Source organism: Cucurbita pepo, chromosome LG10, assembly GCF_002806865.2.
Source record: "Cucurbita pepo subsp. pepo cultivar mu-cu-16 chromosome LG10, ASM280686v2, whole genome shotgun sequence".
In the NCBI taxonomy this organism is placed as follows: Eukaryota; Viridiplantae; Streptophyta; class Magnoliopsida; order Cucurbitales; family Cucurbitaceae; genus Cucurbita; species Cucurbita pepo.
The window spans coordinates 426,767-447,028 of NC_036647.1; the positions used below are offsets into that span (position 1 = coordinate 426,767).

General features: G+C 35.7%; 5 protein-coding genes across 8 annotated transcripts in view; all 5 read right to left on the bottom strand.

The window, feature by feature from the left end:
• The window catches only part of LOC111803448 (ABC transporter C family member 12-like), a 12,663-nt gene extending 7,372 nt beyond the window's left edge, over positions 1–5,291 (bottom strand). Inside the window, exons 1-8 of one of the 3 annotated variants that reach the window (XM_023687849.1) lie at positions 4,494–5,291; positions 4,062–4,240; positions 3,592–3,631; positions 2,121–2,277; positions 1,103–1,217; positions 837–917; positions 675–699; positions 9–65 (exon numbers count right to left, since the gene is read on the bottom strand). In XM_023687849.1, coding sequence (XP_023543617.1) covers positions 9–65; positions 675–699; positions 837–917; positions 1,103–1,217; positions 2,121–2,277; positions 3,592–3,631; positions 4,062–4,240; positions 4,494–4,826 — 987 coding nt within the window. In that variant the 5' untranslated portion in view covers positions 4,827–5,291. Of the gene's footprint in view, positions 1–8; positions 66–674; positions 700–836; positions 925–1,004; positions 1,218–1,553; positions 1,744–2,120; positions 2,278–3,591; positions 3,632–4,061; positions 4,241–4,493 lie in introns of those variants that run through there. The other 2 variants (XM_023687848.1, XM_023687847.1) reach the window with 2 other exon arrangements.
• Positions 5,292–7,075: 1,784 nt separating this feature from the next.
• On the bottom strand, positions 7,076–8,223 carry LOC111803450 (photosystem I reaction center subunit psaK, chloroplastic). The gene is made up of 3 exons (XM_023687850.1): positions 8,037–8,223; positions 7,881–7,964; positions 7,076–7,439 (listed from the first exon to the last, which is right to left on the bottom strand). The coding sequence occupies exons 1-3, from the start codon at positions 8,115–8,117 to the stop codon at positions 7,212–7,214; spliced, it is 393 nt and encodes a 130-aa protein (XP_023543618.1). The 5' UTR covers positions 8,118–8,223; the 3' UTR covers positions 7,076–7,211.
• Positions 8,224–8,318: 95 nt separating this feature from the next.
• LOC111803451 (putative F-box/LRR-repeat protein 9) lies at positions 8,319–10,161 on the bottom strand. The gene is made up of 2 exons (XM_023687852.1): positions 9,764–10,161; positions 8,319–8,726 (listed from the first exon to the last, which is right to left on the bottom strand). The coding sequence occupies exons 1-2, from the start codon at positions 10,014–10,016 to the stop codon at positions 8,632–8,634; spliced, it is 348 nt and encodes a 115-aa protein (XP_023543620.1). The 5' UTR covers positions 10,017–10,161; the 3' UTR covers positions 8,319–8,631.
• Positions 10,162–10,393: 232 nt separating this feature from the next.
• On the bottom strand, positions 10,394–16,675 carry LOC111803452 (protein BREAST CANCER SUSCEPTIBILITY 1 homolog). Of its 2 annotated transcripts, XM_023687853.1 has the most exons (14): positions 16,530–16,675; positions 16,206–16,259; positions 16,037–16,107; positions 15,718–15,831; positions 14,853–15,322; positions 14,353–14,466; positions 12,947–14,260; positions 12,720–12,820; positions 12,223–12,409; positions 12,031–12,128; positions 11,810–11,930; positions 11,553–11,718; positions 11,235–11,353; positions 10,394–10,857 (listed from the first exon to the last, which is right to left on the bottom strand). In XM_023687853.1, exons 1-14 carry the CDS (start codon positions 16,583–16,585, stop codon positions 10,507–10,509), a joined length of 3,336 nt encoding a protein of 1,111 aa, XP_023543621.1. In that variant the 5' UTR covers positions 16,586–16,675; the 3' UTR covers positions 10,394–10,506. The 2 variants fall into 2 exon arrangements, with proteins under 2 accessions (XP_023543621.1, XP_023543622.1); XM_023687854.1 differs by lacking the exon at positions 16,206–16,259.
• Positions 16,676–17,296: 621 nt separating this feature from the next.
• Positions 17,297–19,791, bottom strand: LOC111803453 (F-box protein SKIP19-like). The gene is made up of 2 exons (XM_023687855.1): positions 19,296–19,791; positions 17,297–18,452 (listed from the first exon to the last, which is right to left on the bottom strand). The coding sequence occupies exons 1-2, from the start codon at positions 19,631–19,633 to the stop codon at positions 17,849–17,851; spliced, it is 942 nt and encodes a 313-aa protein (XP_023543623.1). The 5' UTR covers positions 19,634–19,791; the 3' UTR covers positions 17,297–17,848.
• Between the last annotated feature and the right edge of the window lie 471 nt (positions 19,792–20,262).

The following is a 20,262-nucleotide window of genomic DNA, read 5'->3' on the forward strand; positions in this document are numbered from 1 at the left end:
CTACTAACCTGTAATAAATGGTTCAATATAATCGGCCCAATAAACTGAGAGAGGTCATTGCCAACCTGCCAGATTTGCATGGTCAGACTTGAAAAAGACTTTTTTTCTAAACAATATACGAGTTTTTATTGATTAAATGAAGGTAAAATAATGTCCAAGGATACGAACTCCTCAAGGAGTGAAAATGTAAGAAAAAAAAGAGCTATCTAAGTAGAGACAATAAACACATCCCATTTCAAACAAAGAAGGCTAGAAGAGCAATGCTCAAGGATGGATATGTCTCATTGGCAATAAAAGAAAAATTCAATATCAATCCAAACTGAAATATGCAATATTTTCCATGAAGATCTGTAGCTCCAACCTGACAANACAAAAATTCAATATCAATCCAAACTGAAATATAAATGCAATATTTTCCATGAAGATCTGTAGCTCCAACCTGACAAACGAAAAAACGTGGAAATACAGGAAGAAAATAATTTATTTAGTCTTGATCAAGTCACTGACTCACTCCAAAGCAATCTACATGACTGAGCTAATTGAGATAAATAGTATTGAAACCTGGATATATAATGAAAGAAAATGTCTTACGAATTTCATAGAAGACAATAAATTAATGTTTGCAAGGAGGAATAAAAAAACAGAAGACAGGGGAAGGAAAATTTATACGTTACCTTGAAAAAACCTCCCAACCAGAACCTAGTAAAAAATTTGAAGAGTAGCAAACAAAATGAGATAAGAAACAGTAACAAAGTAATATAAATCTTAGTAACTGCTAATCAAGATTAGACAAAATGTGTAAATCGAAGCATAAAAAAAGCAGGCGTTGTATGCACCTTCTTCCGAGGCTTCGATTCAATGCTCTTATGAGCCAAGGCTTAGGCATTTGAACTTCTGCAGCCCAGCATCTCAGGAACCTTCAGAAGTAAGAACATTCTTAACAACTGAATTATTAGACATGGAGAAAGAAAAGAAGCAAACAAATTAATAATCATAAAGAAAACCTTCCAATTAGTGTCTCGGTTCGATCCCAGACGTCCAACCTCCAAATATCCTTTTCAGCTAGAGGTTTTCGATAGCCCTGCTTCATAAGTGGAGTCACCCACCCNTCAGTGTCTCAGTTCGATCCCAGACGTCCAACCTCCAAATATCCTTTTCGGCTATAGGTTTTCGATAGCCCTGCTTCATAAGTGGAGTCACCCACCCAAAATATATTCCTACCACATTGAACCAAAGCTAGTTTTCTGAGTAAATAACTATCATTTCACAATTAGTTTCTGTAAATAACTATCATTTCACAATTAGTTTCTGGAGTTTCATTAGTTCATTCTTAAGAAGTTCATCCTGAAAAACATTATAGCATGAAAAACATGTTTGATTATTTTTAGAAGATGTTAATGTACTTGAGGCTACATATATTTTAATTTCTACACCTCATAAAGCACCAATTGGTCCAAGAGATACAAAATTTGGAAGGATTTTTTAAGTTGTTTCTTTGATAATATGAAAAGAAAATGATTCAGATTAATAGGCTTAGTTTAAAAATTACTTACTAGAAAAGAGATTAGCGTGGCTCTCGGGACAGACGTGCTCTTCTCCCGGAAGCGTTTCATAGTCCATGTTGTCAACATACTCAGATTGCATGACGACATAACCAGGATATGGTTCCAAATTAGGGACATAAGCAAGAAGAAGTACTGCAAAAAGCACCTGCATTACAAGAATAGCTATTTATTTGACTTGAATAGAACTGGAGTGCGAGCCCTCATTTGCAACAAAAAATTATACTATACTGGGTACATCATCAACTAAAACCAAATGGGTCTCATTGTAATTTAACAATTATCACCAAAGATTTTTTTTTGTGCAATTTTTCTGGAGTTTCATTAGTTCATTCTTAAGAAGTTCATCCTGAAAAACATTATAGCATGAAAAACATGTTTGATTATTTTTAGAAGATGTTAATGTACTTGAGGCTACATATATTTTAATTTCTACACCTCATAAAGCACCAATTGGTCCAAGAGATACAAAATTTGGAAGGATTTTTTAAGTTGTTTCTTTGATAATATGAAAAGAAAATGATTCAGATTAATAGGCTTAGTTTAAAAATTACTTACTAGAAAAGAGATTAGCGTGGCTCTCGGGACAGACGTGCTCTTCTCCCGGAAGCGTTTCATAGTCCATGTTGTCAACATACTCAGATTGCATGACGACATAACCAGGATATGGTTCCAAATTAGGGACATAAGCAAGAAGAAGTACTGCAAAAAGCACCTGCATTACAAGAATAGCTATTTATTTGACTTGAATAGAACTGGAGTGCGAGCCCTCATTTGCAACAAAAAATTATACTATACTGGGTACATCATCAACTAAAACCAAATGGGTCTCATTGTAATTTAACAATTATCACCAAAGATTTTTTTTTGTGCAATGAAATCTACTTCAATTGTTCGATAGAACAGTAAGAAATATGCACGATTTCTTGTTAAAAAAAGCGAGATGTATTAATAGCCAGCTTTTTTTTTTAATGANAATACACGGTACTCTATCCATTGGCATTGGCATGAGACTTTTTGCAAAATCCAAACGCAAAACCATGAGAGTTTATACTCAAAGTGGATAATAACATACCAGTGTGGAGGGTCGTTGTTCCTAACATGATATCAGAGCAATGTCATTATCTTAACTTAGTCATGTCAATAGAATCGTTAAGTGTCGAATAAAGAAGTTGTGAGCCTCGAAGGTGCAATCATAGTGACTCAGGTGTCGAACAAAGGGTGTATTTTGTTTAAGGGCTCAAGAGAAGAAGCGAACCTCAATTAAGAGGAGGTTGTTCAAGGGTTCTAGAGAAGGAGGCTCAAGTGTCGAACAAAAGGTGTACTTTGTTCGAGAGCTCTAAAGAAGGAGGCCTCAAGGGAGGCTGTATGATATACTTCGTTCGAGGGAAGGATTGTTGGGGTCCCACATTGGATAATTAAGGGGAAGATCATGAGTATATATTTGTTTATGAAAAAGTAAGAGAAAATGGAAATATCACCATCTCATAAACATTTTTTTTTTTCTTTCTTGATGATCAACATCTCATAAATGTCTCGTCTCTTTTCATTTTAAGGGATTGCACTAGCTATACGCTTGTCATATGGTATGATATTGCCCCCTTTGAGCATAAGCTCTCATGGTTTTGCTTTTAGTTTTCTCAAAAGGCTTGATACCAAAAGAGATGTATTCCTTACTTATACCAAAAGAGATGTATTCCTTACTTATAAATTCATGATCAATCCTTTAATAATTAGCTGATGTGGGACTCCTCTCCCAACAATTCTCAACACAAGTATGGTACTATTACCCCGGCTAAAAGTACCAAAGAGGATACAAAGTCCCTACGAGCCACAATGCTCCTCTTTTCTAGAAACTAGAGATCAAGCATTACTACCAACAAATCCCTACAGTTTCGCGGACAGTGCTATATGCTTATGATGGGGGAAAAACATAATGAAAATAGTAAACAATGAATTTACGGATACATTTTTTAAGAGAAAGCTTAATAAAGAAAAATATACCTGACCTCACAAGAAACGAACTAACCTGGAAAGAAAATGTGGTGATGATCATACAGAGATCTGCACTGTATGGGGAAATTGATTAAAAGAAACAAAAATAAAAGGAAAGAACAAAAATAATCATTGTAGTACTATCAAGAGAATGAAAAGCAATGAATTGAGAATTCAAATGAGTAAATACAAATTAAAAAGATAATTCATGTAACTAAACACCATAGACTGACCAACCTACAATCACTCTCTACATACACATGATTTGTATCATTGTAATACAGAGGCACTTCTAAAATGATATGCCTAAAGTTCTATTAGGGAGAGGTTTCTACACCCTTATAAGAAATGTTTCGTTCTCCTCTCAACCGATGTAGAATCTCACCATTTTTCTTTTGATTAAAGACATCCTTTTCATCTTAGCAAAAAAAAAAAAAAAAGAAGAAAAAAGTACTAGACAGGAATATTACAAACAAAAGGGAAAGTTAAATGTAAGAAACTAACCTGCTATAGTAATCTGAAAGTGGGAGTACAAGATTTAATAGCACAACATCCCCTACCATAACATAGATTAGTCCAAATCGTATGTACCAACGGAATTCACGGATATAAATTTTAGTCTCCACAACAATCATCACTAACACCGAGCACCAAGAAAGAGACTCCACGATTGAGCAAATCACCTAAAGCAGGAACAAAAATCAACCCATATATTCAAATCAAACAATGCTACAAGAGAAAATCGTACTGCATTTAGTATTTAATGCAAAAATTATTGACTACAAAGTTTCTCTATAGGTTCAAAATTTTATATCTTGAACTCAAAGTACCAATCCTACTGAAACCTCTGAATTCTTAATGGGGGAGATCAATGATGTTCCATTTAAACCCAAAAAGAAAAGCAACCCATGAAAGATATATGAAAATTAGGCGTACCTCAAAAGGAGCAAAGCCAGTGTGATCGTCAAGGCTAAAAATCGCTATACCCATGGCTAACCTTAGTAAAGGCACGACAAAACAACAACCAGCAATCACAGCAAGCATGTAATTATAACAATTAGAGGTCAAACGAAACCTCTTCACTTTAGCATCCTTCACAATCAGCCACGTTCTGTAGAAGCAAAGCCCAAGAAGTACCAAATGACAAGAAGATACCACTAGAGAGTCAATTGCACAAGGTGTGTACGACCCGAAGGCACTATCAACTGCTTTTGCCCATATACTATTTGCCACCGGCTGGCAGAACCAATCCAAGGCCTCAAAAGGCATATTTCCTCCTTGTAGTTCGAAATGTTACAAATTCGTGGAGTTTTGAGCTCAGTATCGATCTATTATTTTACCATCAACGCTCCACTCAATGTGCTTCCTAAAACAGGAAAACCCATATTCAATATTTAAAATCAGAAAGCCCATGAAATGAATTTTCAATTCAAGAAACATCGGGAATCCACTGCATTAAAGAATTCCTTCATAGCTGTTCAATATCCATTATGATAATCCCACACGGTTCTGAACTTCACATTATTTGCCTGCTTAAAGACACACTTCAACAAACAGTGCAAACAAAGCAATACCCATCTCCATATTTCACGCACCAAAATCACAGAGCAGCTTCAATATAGCAATATGAATCAACTATAAAAGTTCCGTGCAAGAACAGCAATAAAATCACTCGGAACATCTGACATGACGCGATATTATCAAACTCAAATTCATAATTTAGTAAAAGACTAGAAGATCAACTCACTTGCATTCATGGTGCATCCATATATAGACTTGCAAGCTCTTTCTGGGGAGGCGGGAGAACTTGAAACACGCTGAGAACAAAAAAAGGAACCAAATAAGGAAAGGATAGTGAAAATGCAGTTAAGGTAGATAGAAACAGTGTTGCAAGCGTCACGGCTTACGAAGAAGATTCGCAGTGATAAAGAAAAGAAATGGATCTAATCCGCAAACATCCAATGGAAAGATTAAAAGTATGCATCATCGCAGAGGTCGAGTAAGGAAGTCCACACTCGTGACCCACGTCTTCGGCGAATAATGGTGATAAGACAGAGGCATACCGCCAACGAAAAAAAAGAATGTGTTGTTTTTCCCACAAGTTTTCAAAATTAATCGAATTATGCATCCCGGGTGTCATATGCCCACATGCTTCAGATTTCTTCAATACCATAAATTAAATAAATAAATTATAATTTTGGTTAATTTAAATTCAACTTATAATTATATATATATATATATATATTAAAAAAAAAAGGAGTTTTAGAATATTAAGAGAATTTTTATTTTTTACTTTAAATGGTAAAATGGTCATTTCATACTTTCAAGTCTCCTTTAATCTCTTTTAATCTTTTTTTTATTTATTTTAATATATTTGACAACTACCAACTAAAGTGTTTATTATAAAATTTTATCTCTTAATTTTCTTTTTTTTTTTTAATATATTTTCTAACTACCCATTAAAGTGTTTTTTTTTTTTTAAATTAAAGAAGTATACACCAATCTTACCAAAAATACATTTGACCGTATATATGTAAGATGTATAAGAGATATTTATTTTAAGAAGACTAAATTTATTAAAATAACGTCTTCCAATGGAATTAATTGTGATAGATGGTGAATTAATGACCAATTTTTTCGAAAAGTTGAAGTATAATAGACAAACAAACGCATCAAATAACGATTGAGAGGCCGAACTCGAGAAACTCAACTATAGTACCTGAATCATAGCCTCGTACGCCAAAACTCAATGTTTGTGTAGTGTCTACTAACTAAAATACTTTCCTAAAATTTTAATTCTATGTATATTTATTACGTGACTTTAAAAAGTGTCTAATAAATTTTTAATTATTTTTAATTTTATTAAAATTATTTTTAAATTTTTATTGATTCAGTTAATATTAGCTTACTATTTTGCCAAAGGTAATGATCATTTAAATATCTCTATAATAATACAACACTATTTACTTTGAGATTTTTATTTTCACCCATTAATGTTATTTACTAATATACCTATAATCTTTACCTTTTATAATTAATACTTTTTTTTCTTACTTCTAACGCATGTCGTTAATCAAGACATCAAATGTATCAAATTTACGTATTGCTCGACTAATAACAATGATGATATTTATTGCCATGTATAATCACACAAATATATATATATATATATATATATATATATATATATATATATTTGTCTAAAAAACAACAAAGACCAAATATACAATTGTTTAAAAAAAAAATGAAAAAATAATAATAAACCTACACTACCAAGACAAAAATATACTACTAATTCTCAAGACTCTCGAAAGGATTTCATTGTTGTGTGTATTAATGTAGGTAAACTTAGGTCCAATAAATTAATGAATAAGAGAAAATATTGAAAACTCAATTATTTGTTAAACAGTTAGAATTTTTTAAAATTATATAAAGTTTATGATAAAATTGTAAGTTGAGAGGAAGTAGAGTTGTAATTTAAAATCAATTACTCAGCTCCAATGTTTAAAAGTAATGTGGAATTTGAAGCTGAGTTATATATAAAATCAAAATGGCAAAGACAGCTTTAGATTGAACAGCAGAATCGTACAGGTCTAGGTGTTTTCTCGAGTCATTTTGATTTAAAAAGCAAAAAAAAAAAGAAGAGGATAATTTTTACAGGGAACCAATGCTCTTAAGGCCAAGAACAACACCGACGCCGATGATGTGGCCCACACTGCCACATGCCAAAGTATCAGCGAGGGTGAAACCTGCTGGGTCACCCGTCTGTAACCCAGAGTCCCTCGCCTCCAGCTTCAGCCCCGCCGTTGATTTCCTGTTTGCGGATGGAGCCAATCCGAACCGTCCAGCGAACAGCATCAGGCTTGTCGATATAACCATTATCTGTTTTAACCGTCACGTGTACACATCATCCGTCCGTTATTTTATGCCATTTGTTCTGCTCCTTAATTTTATTACCAACAGATTATCTTAAATTGAAATAAGTGTTACAATATTCATTATTGATTGAATTTATGCTAATCCACCCATTAATTTCAACCAAAGAAAAAAAAAATTACAGTTTTAATTTGTTTATAGACTCCTTAATTCTAATCAAATTAAGTTTTCTACACAAATATAGTTTTAATCTAACTTTTAGTTTCTATTTTCTATTAAACACCCTTTGCTTTAATTTTTCATCCTTGGTTTCTACGGTCAAATATTCATGGTATTAAAGTTTGAGTGATAGTAATACAAAATTTTGAAATTATGAAAGAAAAAAATGAATCGAAAACATAAAAAATAATTTAGAAAGTAAGATGAGTTGTAGAAATTTAGAGTTACCAGGTTGGTGGGTGAGCCAATGTAATCACCACAACGAGCACTGAGAGCGCCGCCGCCCCTCCGCCTCAGCGGTTGCACTGCCACCTGCAAAATCAAACCCATTACAGCTATTCCGATCATTCAAAGCCGACAGCTACGGCGGCGACGGGGACTTACCAGGCTGCGAACCGGAGCCACCGAAACAGTGGGCCTGAGACCAGTAAACTGAGGGATCGAAGTCATCATGGTAGTGGCCATTTTCTTGCTGCTAATTACGACAAGTTTTTCGCCTACGGATGTTTGATTTCCCTCTTATTGTGTTTGTTTGTTTGAAGGATATATGGATTTAAGAGGCAGAGATTGAGAGGTTGTATTAAATCGACATCCACTCAGCCACAGGGGCTAAATTTGTGGCCTCAGATTGGTGGATTTGGATACAGTTTAGATCCTGCTTGCTTACGTGGCTTTGTTCTATTGGATTTCTCTCAACGGATAAGGTTTTGGTAGGCGTGGGCCTGGCTTGGTTGAAGCCTGGAAATGGATTGGGCTAATTGATCTTATATATTTGGAAGCCTACTGATGGTCATTGAGCCGAATGGGCACTCGAAGATTTAAAACTACATTCATACGAAACCCAGTCCAAAATTTGTTGTCTATACACTTCCAGAAACAGAAAACAGAAAAACTTCTGTTCAAATATAGCATATTTCTCTTCTCTTGACAGTTAAGCTTAAGAGATTTCAGGAAAGGGCAACACCATCCAACAGTTTCCTTAGTTTTCACAGAAAATGGGGAGAATGGCAACTGATTCCCTCACCTGAGATGTTAAAGGAACGCAAAACAGGGAGTTTTCTAAGTTGATCTGAGCTGCAACAAAGTAGAAGATAAAACATGTGGAGGGAAAATTAAATTTACATGCAAGGCATGTGGATTACACAAACCATCAGAGAAAACATCAAATTCCATATGCTACACTGGGTTGAACATCAAATATCAGTGCTAAGGGTAGAAGTATTCTAACAAAATGTTTGACAATTCTGACGCAAACAGAACGAAATAGTGTTTTTACAAGAAATCGCAGCAATGACGGGCACCATTTAGGTTCCCTTCCCATATTCGAGTAAACTGATTCTCAGCTTCATATCAAGCTTGACACATATTTGCATCGAGCATAAGAGATGTTCTTACAAATATCTCAGTTTCATAATTGCTAGGGTTTTGGCAAGTGACACCAATAATAGAAAGTATCCTCATGACTTCCATTTTACCCTATTCGTATGAATACAAGACACCGATCGTGATTTCATCAACTGCTATAAGTTAAAGCAAGGTAAAGATTATATCCATAAAAATTGTAATCTATTATCTATACAGCATTATGAATGGTGGTTCAAATTCAATTTTGGTCCAAAACTTTTACAATTACTAGTCCAGGTTCCAGTTGAAGCTAAGAATCAAGATTTCATTCAACATAAATCTTGAGTGCCATGCCATCCCATAGACTAGCATCAAATCACATGTACTTGATCTGAAATAAAGTATGAAAATGAGCCTATCCGATTTAAACTACATGCATTACAGAAACATAACATCATGGCAGTACAAGATAAGAACAGTCGATTTGCAAAATAAAATTTAAATGGCAGTACAAGATGCAATAGGCAGTATTATCGAACGATATAACATACGGTAGAAATTTATTTAAACGATCGCAGCATCTACACAAGGCACCTTCAACAATAATGGAACTAGCGAATAGATGATTGTATGAAGTAATCGTATATTGAGTGTGTATAGGGGGAAACGAAATTATATTACGAACTGAGAACTTACCTGCGGAAAAGACAAAACTGCGAAAATCAATTAAGCAAATAAGAAAAGGTGCGAGGAGAACAAGAAAATACCTCCGAGAGATATGGAGGAGCAAGTCATCGGAGTCGAAGAACTCAATATTGATATCAACAAATTGACGTCAACAGCGTCTATGCATATAATCTCCAAATCGTCCTTGCGGATCTTACGCCACGAAGAGCAGACGTTTAGCAGGTTGGAAAGGATATCAATGGCACCTAGCTTTAGCAGAATCATGGACATGATGTCTGCAGGCGACTCAAGCCAGTTCCTCGCTACCTCTTCCGAGCTGGGGTTGGAGTCCATGGGAGTAGAAACAATTGACACAGGACCCTGTGTTTTTGTTGGGGAAAGTTGAGAAGAACTGAGATGGAAATTGCGATGATGACATTTTATAGTTTGGTTTCGTTTACAGAGGACAGCGTTAGTTTTCAATTTTCTAAAATTGTATTCGTTCCCTCCAAATTTTCGTGTAATTTTTTTTAATAGCTTTTAAAGGGTTGTAATTTACGCAAAATTAATCAAAGAACTATCATTTTATTTTATTTTTTTGTATGAAGACATTTAAAAAAAAAAAAAAATATCAAAATTCAAAACAAAGGTTGGGGTGCATCCCATTCTTCACATGTTTGACCTGGTTTATGATATAACATCATTTTACCTTGACATGTTTGGTTTGGCCATTCTCAAGAAATAAGAATTACTGACTCAGTGATTGTATTTAGACAGTGCTACATTCTTGCAGAAATATACATATGAGTTCTTTAGGGAAAATATACATACATGGGTCGACCAGTTACTCCACAAGGCTTCTTAATTTACTGCTTGCAATCGAGTTTAAAAGCCACAAATTTGTTGCAACTTTGGCTGTGGCCGACTTAGCAAGCACTTCGGCATTCGATCGCCTGCGATTGAGAATCTCATTCTTTTCACCTGGATTGCACTGACCAGGAAGCTCAAGACTGTAAATGATGAAAACTTGGCAGTTAGGTGAAGAACAAGAGCTGCTTTGGTTGTTGCTTGAAACTGGTTTTCTAAGCAGAATAGTTCCTCCTGCTGCAGTTGCAAGTTGTTGGAGATATCCTTTGTATGAAGGCAAGAAATCTGATGTAAAGAAGAACTTGAATCCAGAAAAGACTTTTGGTTGCTGCAAAGAGTAGACGACAACTGTTAACACTACAATTCGACAATCACCTATTAGTGCAGATGAGTTCATCTCTTCAGTTTTTTCCATTTGAATATTAACTTTTCTGGAAATGCTACATGGTGGCATTTAGAATACGGCAATAAATATGGCTGCAAAAGATATATGGAAATGTGCGAACACTAAACAGACAAGAAATTTAAGCAGTAATTCAGTTCTAAAGATAGGATAGCAAACTACGTGAACAGGTAAATTAAGACGATGGTCATAGTACTTAGCAATTAGCACTAGATAAACCCAGCACACCAAAACCAAATGCAACTCACTGCATAACTATAGATATATGACAATATCATTAAGTATAGGCAAGAGGAACTTACGTTGTTCAGGACTCTCAATCTTCCAAGTTGAGGGCCATCCCTGATTCCATGGACATCTAGAGCAATCTCAAAGCGTTCTTCCTCTATTTGTTCCATGTCTTGTATACAAGCCTTAATCCCTGCACATGGCAATGAGCAAGAATGAATCAGATGCAACTTGTTCCATTCATGTTCCACCAGACATATGTTATTACACCANTTTTTTTTTTTTTTTTTTTTTTTTTTTTTTTTTTTTTTTTGACGGACGACAAATAATTGTTGTTATCATATTAAACTGAAACTAAAATCCAAAAAATCATGGGTAGGAATAGAACTTACATTCAATACCCAATATCCATTTTCCCTCCAAAATACCCATCAAAATTTTGAAGGTTCTTTTGCATGCTCCATTTTCATCCGTTGATGCAATTATATGTGTAACGCTATCATCCCATTTTTGTAACACTGGAACTCCAGATAATCTCTGAAATTCAGCTACAGCTTCCTGCAACTCCGACCATCAGGACACTGAAATTAAGGTATGGAAGAAAAAAGATCCACATGAACAGTGTTATTTTTTTAAAAAAAAATGTTACCCTCTCTGCTGTGGTGAGAGCTGAACAGCACAGAACCAATTTCTTAGATGATTCACGAAATGTAAACCTTCCATGATTGCCGATCTCACGTGCAACAGCTATGCATTTAGTGTTCGATTGTCTGCAATTGAGAAGGCAACAAACTGAAGCATATAGAGGGCTGTAATAATTCAAATGCTGACCGGCCAAAACATTTTCCAAATCAGCCAATATTGAAATACCGCTTAGGAGCGCAACTGCTTTTCAGTTCTTGGGGCTCCAGATCCTGGCTTGGCAGTTTAGAATCCGGATGCAGAGGGCATAACATCACAAAATTTTCCTGCTCGAGAGATCAGAACATAAGATGATAGTCATAAAGAAAAAATGTGTGACGAAAAGTTTTGTAGTAAGAATTCAGGTCAAGCAGCACTTACGGTATCCCATCGACATTGAGGCATCAACTTTGCACAAGGAACATGAAAGCTCTTGCGACAATTCTTCTCATAACACCCAAGAGCAGCACCCTTATTTCCACAGCAACCACATTTAATTCTTCGACTTCTACTGAGCTCAGCTTCAAGGTTAATTGCAGTGGAGCCATCGAAATAAACATTGGGCGCCCTGCACATTAAAATAATGACAAAATAGATTTACTGACATCCGTACAGAAAATCAGCATGACAATGATCATCCCTGGCCCCATTTGTATCACATGGGAGTATATAGAAGGTTTGACTTTTAAACAGTTACTAAGAGCAACCTACAAATTGGTGGTAAGAAAACCTCGTGCATTTTCACAGTTAACATGCTGAATATTTCCGGAGTTTGTAAATCGGCTTCATTATACCTTAGAAAGTAACTGCAGTTTCTATAAAATTAAAGAAAGCAATTTGAAGTATATCAAGTCGCCAAGTGTGAAGGATTCTTTTACCATTCAACACAATTCCAGTGGGCATGTACGACCTTTGAGTTTTTGATGGCATCTGTATCGATCGGCTTCCCATTGAAATAGTGGCCCATTCTTCCAGAAGCCTGTATCATTTTAAAGATAAAAGTGGCGTTTAAAGCAATTCGCAGCAGAAAAAATTGGGTATAGACAGGTGAAATAGAGAAAATTAAGAATATAAACAGGTAAATGAATAGGCGTAGTTGATCTACCTCTGATTCTTCTGATGAGCGACAGAAAGCACATTGAAATTCATCATCAAATCTTTCTCGTTTCTCTGAACAACCTTTTTTGGTCATAGAATCCAAGTTCTCTGCATCGTCACTGCATCCAAGCTTTTCAGAGAGTTGACCTTCATTTTCCTGAGCACCAACATACTTCCCTTGGGTGATGTTATCGTACTCACTAGTTATTACGCAAACAGAGAAAATTTTCTCTTGTTTCTCATGTGCACTCTTTTGATCAGTTGGCGTAGCAATTGCAGGCGGTGCGGTGATCAAAACAGGATTAGCAGAATTATCGTGCTGATCCTGATTGAAATATGGGTTCTCTTGCAGTTTGTCGTCCACTGAATCCAGCTTTTGTTTCTTAGACTTCATGCGGCATTGGACCACTCTCTGGTCTCCGTGGGCTCCGCCATTCTTGCTACTTTTTTCAGGGAATTGGCTAGCCTTTTCCACTTCTTGAAAAGCTGATACCTCTGATTGAAAATTCTCAGGACCATCGTTTGGAGTTCCTAAACTAATGGGATGGGCAGGAATATCTTCAAGAATTGTCTTATTTGCATTTTTACCAAAGTGCGCTTTCTTCCTGCTTCTGCCTTTCTTGCAACTACTTTCAGGGAGTTCATAAACCTTTTCATCTTTGGGTAAAGCTAATATTTCGGTTCCAAAATTCTTATGTCCACCATCTGGAGCTCCTAAACTAACTGGATCAGCAGGAACATTTTCAGGAGTCGCCTTAATAGCATCAATACCAAAGAGTGTTTTCTTGCTGGCTCTGTCATTCTTGCGACTCTTTTCTGGGAACTGATTAACCTTTTCCACTTCTGGAAAGGCTGGTGTCTTGGTTTTGAAATTCTCATTTGGTGTTGCTAAATTAATTGGAACGGCAGGAACACTTTCAAAAATAGCCTTATTTGCATCAGTATCGAAGTGCATTTTCTTATTGCTTCTTTTGGTACTATTTTTCAGACTACCAAAGCTGTTGATAACATCGTGCTGCGGCTTTTGACTCGAGCATTCAGTTTCGGTGGCCGACTGGGAATATTTCCCAGTAGCGGCTTCTGCCAATCTTTTAGAACATTTCTTCAGAGCAATTTCCTTTTTCTTCCTACCTTTTCTGGTAAAATTAGCACGCGCAGTATGATCCTTCACACTGTTGCCCTCCAGAGGGGGCACATTAGGTACCAAGATGTCCAGGATATCACTAATTCGATTATAGCTTCCATTTGGATTTTGCTTCCTTAGTTCTTCATCAGGGGCTGCTGCCAATAATGATGTTTCAGTTCCAGCAATATCTTCAACCTGCATATATTGATGGCACCAATTAAATGGAGTGTATGGGGAAAATCCTGGTAGCTGTCTGACTTCAGATGATAAAACGAAATCTTCAATACCTGCCGTTTAAAGGGACTTGAACAAAGTTCGGGGGAACAGGCTCTTTGAGTCCATTCGAACATTTCACTATCAAAGAGATCCAAGTCGTTGGATGGCTTGCCACACACTTCCTCCTACATCAGGGAAACGAGATAAAATAAGCAAAATTAGAAACAACAAAATATAGGGGCATACTAGCTTTGTTTCTTTCCTTTTTTTAATAAAACAGATGCAAATTTCTAGGCTGCCGCAGGCCCACATAAGACGAAAACAAGAGAGGTTGAACGGGTATATCCTGCAGCCTATGTCAGGAATTAATGGTTTCTTTGATGTCCATTTATTTGATATACAGGTTTTCTTTTTCAGAAGGAAGTTCTCAAAATGGTTGTACCTACATTACTTTAAATGCTGAAGTTATTGCAACTGCATAAAAGTTTTGAGATTGATTGCATTCTTTGTTGTACTTGCTTAGTAGTCAATATCCACGATGATCTAATCACAATGTTTCCAGTAAACTCACCAATGGAGGCTTTGAAGTGCTTTCTTCCAATGAATCCTTGATATCACTGAAGGAAAGAACATTCATTGACATCGAGTCTGTAGGTTGATCCAAATCCGACTCCTGGTTCGACTTTTCATCTTCTTCATCTCTTTCTCTCAACCAAAAAAAAGGTGAAAGAACTGGCTGACCTTTATCCTCCGAAGCATCTGTACCTTTTCTCGGTTCTTCTTCATTCACCTCATTAAGACTACATGCTAACTTTACAGGTCGGGTAGGTGTCTCTGAAAGAGGACGTTGTGGCACCTGAACCCTCTTCTTTCTTGGAAATGAAGGTTTCGGAGGGGAAGAAGCAGAATTCTTCCGCTTGGATTTTTGTATTTTTTGTGGCTCTTTTTCCAAAGTTCTCAGTTCATAAGCTGTTCTCCCACTGGTTTCTGTTTTGAGCCGTTTTGAACCACTGCTATCACCTTCAACTTGTTTGTCTCCATCTTCAGTGAGGAGTAGCAAAGAGAAAGAGAGTACTTAGAAATTCTACCAAATTTGAAATTTAAAGACAAGCTAAACCTCACTCCACCACATCCTAAATCCATTCTAGTTTATAGCTGAAACTTATGGAAAGTAGGGAAAAGAACAGTAACCGAGTAAAAACTCTGGAAGAAAGAAAGAAAACTGGTATACTCTTGAAAAGCTTTAAAATATTGGTCATAGTTTTAACAAAAAAAAAATCTTGACCCAATCTTGATATATTATCTTCACTATAATGGACGAGAAGAAATGAAAACATCTTCTCTTCACGACATCGCACAAGTTGCTTGGCAGGTCATGAAGCTATAGTGAGAAAATGAAATCGATTTGTGTCCGTGTTCATGAACTACGATCTTACCAGATAAATTATCAGAAGACAAATTCTGGGTATCAAATATATTAACTCCCGAAGCAGCTTCCATGCTTTTGTAAATGCTCACCAAATTATCCATGTGTGGAGCAGGACGAACTTCTGCAGACAATATTGTAGAAAGAATACGTTAGTAGACGTGATAAAATTAGATAGCAGTCGTATTGATTTTGCAATTTCATTCCGGACTGAACAAGAATGTCAGAAAATGAGCGAACGAAACTTCTACAGAAACAAAAGATAATATAAGATTAAAAAAAAAAAAAAAAGACACCTTACAAACATCCGAATGTTAATGAAATCATACCTCTTCGCCGATAAGGCACCTTACAAACTGGGCAGTTCGAATCCGATTTCATTGATTTCTCTATACATACACTGAAATTCAAAGAAATGAGGGTTTAGAAAACTTCCTTAACTAACGCCTTTACAAATAATTAAATAAGAATGAAAAGCGATTGTGTTGAGAGGCTTACAAGCAGAATATGTGGTTGCATCCGAGTGAAGCGGCAGAGTTCAAAAGACTGAGACTATAGACAAATTCCGGCAAAAGCGCGATAGAAGTAGCGAAAACAAGATGAATGCACATAAATCAGATAACTATACATCATCAACAAAGAAATCCATAGAAACATAATCTGAAAATTATCCCAATTCGCCGCTAAGAGAAAAAGTAAATGCAACAGACTTTCTCGTATCCTTATCAATTTTCTTGGGAGAAAACGAAACTCAACGCAAAGAAAGAAGAAGTAGAGAGAGATAGATGATTATAGCATTCAAGAAATTGAGAGGAGGGTTACCAAATTGGGCATTTAAGCTCTATTCCCATCTTCTCCAGATGGCTTGGATCCCCCATTGAGAGAACCAGTCAAGAATAATATACCTAAAGTAAAACGTAGTGAAGAGGGGATTGAGGTACGAAGCAGTGGAAATGTCGGCTTAGAACGAAAACGTAGAAGAAGAAGATGCCGAGGCGCCAAAATTCGACCTCTATATATATATCTTTGAATTTTTACGCGAAACCGGCGCGCGCCTTTTGTTTTTAATTCTTTTTTCATTTGGAATCGCGGCCCACGGGTTAAATTAACATAAAATTAAAAATATTTTAATTTTATCCTTAATTAACTTTAAATAGTTTTAACATAAAATTAAAAAATTACTGGTGGGCTAGTCGAATTCTTCCACAAAAAAAATTAATGACTACAATATATAAATTTATTTATAAATATTTCATAAGAAGGCATTTAACGTGTAGCTGGGTGACTTTTTTTTAGAGATCAAAACATAACATTGAAAAAATAGGATCTAATTCATTTGTTGTTTTGCCAAAGTGTTCTTGCTGCCTTGTTCTTCCGCTCATGAGGATGACAGGAAGCTGAGAATTAGTAGTCTCTAAATGCCAATCATTGCTGCAACTTCTTCTGAAAATACTATTTCATTCTTCTTCCATGAGAGCAGCCCCTCCTAATTCATAGGTACTGATGATTTTTATGGACCTCAAGTCATAAAATAATGATATCAAATCTTCTCAACGCTGCCTCCGTCGCAATTCTCGTCTCCATCGACAAAGAAGAATAAGGATGAATATTATTTGAATATTGCAAACTAACAACGGTGTTAGGAAATGAAAAAAAGGGCAGCATATCTAATCACTAGAATCTCCATCATCATCTGTGAGATATCAATCAAACGAGCAACGCAAATTTATAAAATAACCACTATACATTGCAAGATATATCAACATTTTACAATCCAAGTGATATAGCATAAAATCGATTAGTACAAGTATAAACAAGCATATTTGACACGTGAACTAGTGACTTTACAACATATCACTTGGTTAGTTGAATTTTGATATGTTTCTTAGACTTCCTAGAATTATCTTCATCTATAAACACACAAAATGAAGATACCCAGAAGTTGTTTTAGGCTTTTACTTATTGCATGTAGAAGAGAACAACAAAATTACTTACTCTAGTGGAAAGAGAGCCTCTCATTCTTCTCTCTTGCAGTTCAGCAGTTGCTAGGCTCATTGGACCAACTACCATTGGCAGAGAGGCAGGCAAGCGATATTAGGCAGACCAGGGTTTTCTCTCACTATGCTTCTAAAACCGAACCTTCAATAAAAATATAAGTCTGTATAGTCAGAGAAATCGCTGCCCCCTGAGAATTCATAATAGTCGTCGTCATCAGTCAATAAATCGGTGTCAGACAAGCCAAAAGGGTAACCATAATCCTCCTCATAATCATCACCATATTCAACAATTTCGGTTGAAAATTCATAGTCATCAGTGGGATCATGAGGCAACCGTAAATTTTTTATTTTCTCAGAACATTTTGCACCCAACTGTCCCGCCAAATTCAAATTGAAACACTGGCGTAAATCAAGAGATTCTAAGTCAGGACAACCATCAAGAATGGCCTCCAAGCCCCTATTAGTAAGGCTGTTGCCAAATATCTGAAGGTGACGTAGATTAGGCATATTTTCAGCAATAGCAAGGGCTCCCTTATCACATTCCACCCGTCTGTAAAACTGACGGTTCAGTTTCAGTGATTTCAGAAGAGGGCGACATTGACCAAGAGTTTCCAAAGTTTCCACATCAAATGAACCGAAAGATATCTCAAGATCCTCCAACAAGGGAAGTTTTGAAACTGCTTTAATCAATCCCTCATCTGAGATGCGATTGCAATATACAAGGCGGAGTTTTCTAAGTTGATTTGAACTGCAACAAGTTAATATAAGGAACCGTCAAAATCAAGAAAATACAAATTCAAAATCAAGACACCACATAAACACATAAACCATCAGAGCTTTGTCCATAAGAAATAGCCCGAGAGAATCTTTCAGTCCCCTATGACTTACAAGAGGCCCCTCTCCTTTCTCACTAGTGAAAATTCTCTATTAAATGGAAGACCAAGATAAGACAAATTAATGGAATTGCAAATGCTCCATGTTCATTGGGTTGAACTTCCAATATCCGTGCCACGGGAAGACGATTTTAATAAAATGTCTGACAACTGTGATGGGAAAAAAATGAAATAGAATTTCGACAAGAAGTTGCAGAGCAAGAGCCGGCAATTAGGTTCCCTGTCTCAGGTCAGAGAAAACTGATTCTAAGCTTCACATCAAACTTGTCACCCTCTACATCATAAGGTAACGTAAGGCAGATTATCTATCCATAAACATGATTATTACATGCAATAAATGAATTAAATATATATATATATATACTAATCTATACAAAGCCATATAAATGGTTCAGTTTCAATTTTGGTCCTGGATGTTCGCCCTTATTCGTTTGTCTGTATGCTTTCACGTTAGACATGTGCATTACAGAAACATAAAATAACAAAGAACAAAAGCAGATTTTAAATAATAAAAACTAGAACAAAACAAATAGAGCAGCACGTTTGAAAAATAAAATTGAAACAGCACGTTTACGTAATGGCCAGAACATTCAACGCTATTCCATTACAGTAGAGATTTTAGGTTGATTTATCTCTATCCTATAGGAGAACCTTACGAAAATCTAAGATAGTGATACTAAAATTAAACAATAACATACCTCTGAGTAATATAGTGGAGCAAATCATCGGTGCCAAAATGCTCAATGTTAATGTAAATCAATTGGCCACAACTACGGTCAACAGCCTGCCTGCACATCTCCTCCAAATCGTAGTCCATGTCCCACCAATCACCGGAATAGCGCATATCGACGACGCGCCACATGAGAGGGTCCTCACAGATCTTACGCCACGAAGAGCAAACGTCTTGAGCGTTGGTGAGAATATCAACGGGGCCTAACTTCAGCAGAATCATAGACGTGACATCTGCAGGCAGTTCAAGCCAGTTCCTCGCTTCCTCTCCTAACGAATTAGGGCTGGAATTCGATTCCATGGCCATGAGCAGAAATAATTGAAACCAACAGAGGAATTTTGGGATGGAGATTGCAATGACCTTGAGTATGAACTAGGGTTTGGATGAGAGAATGCGAAAAGATGCTGCTCGCATTAATCGCATCCAAGTAACTTTGCCTTCCTGAAATTCTAATGGGCAGCACTTGCAAAACGGTTAAATTATAATAAATAAATAAATAAATAAATAAAAAGAATATTGGGACCTTTATGACCCCGCCGTTTAATCGAATATCGAAATAAAAAGATAATTATATCCATTTAAATCATAAATATTAATGAATAATTAATTTAGACACTTTATTAAAATTTTATTTTTAAAAATAAATAATTAATCTATATTAGACAATAATGTAAGAATCACCTTTTTCACTACTATCATCTTCCTCTATTTTTTTTACCTTATTTTGAAATAATTACATAATTTTTGTTTATTGAAAAATAAATTAATTTAGGTGATTTTGTGAAAAATAATAGTTTAAATTCCTTCCATTATTAAAAAAAATTAAAGATATAAATTAATATAATCATTAGTTTTTTATGAAAAAAAAACATACATTATTTTAAAAATAAAGTTACATTTTATCCTTTATTAGGCATCTCTAAGACATGAAAAAA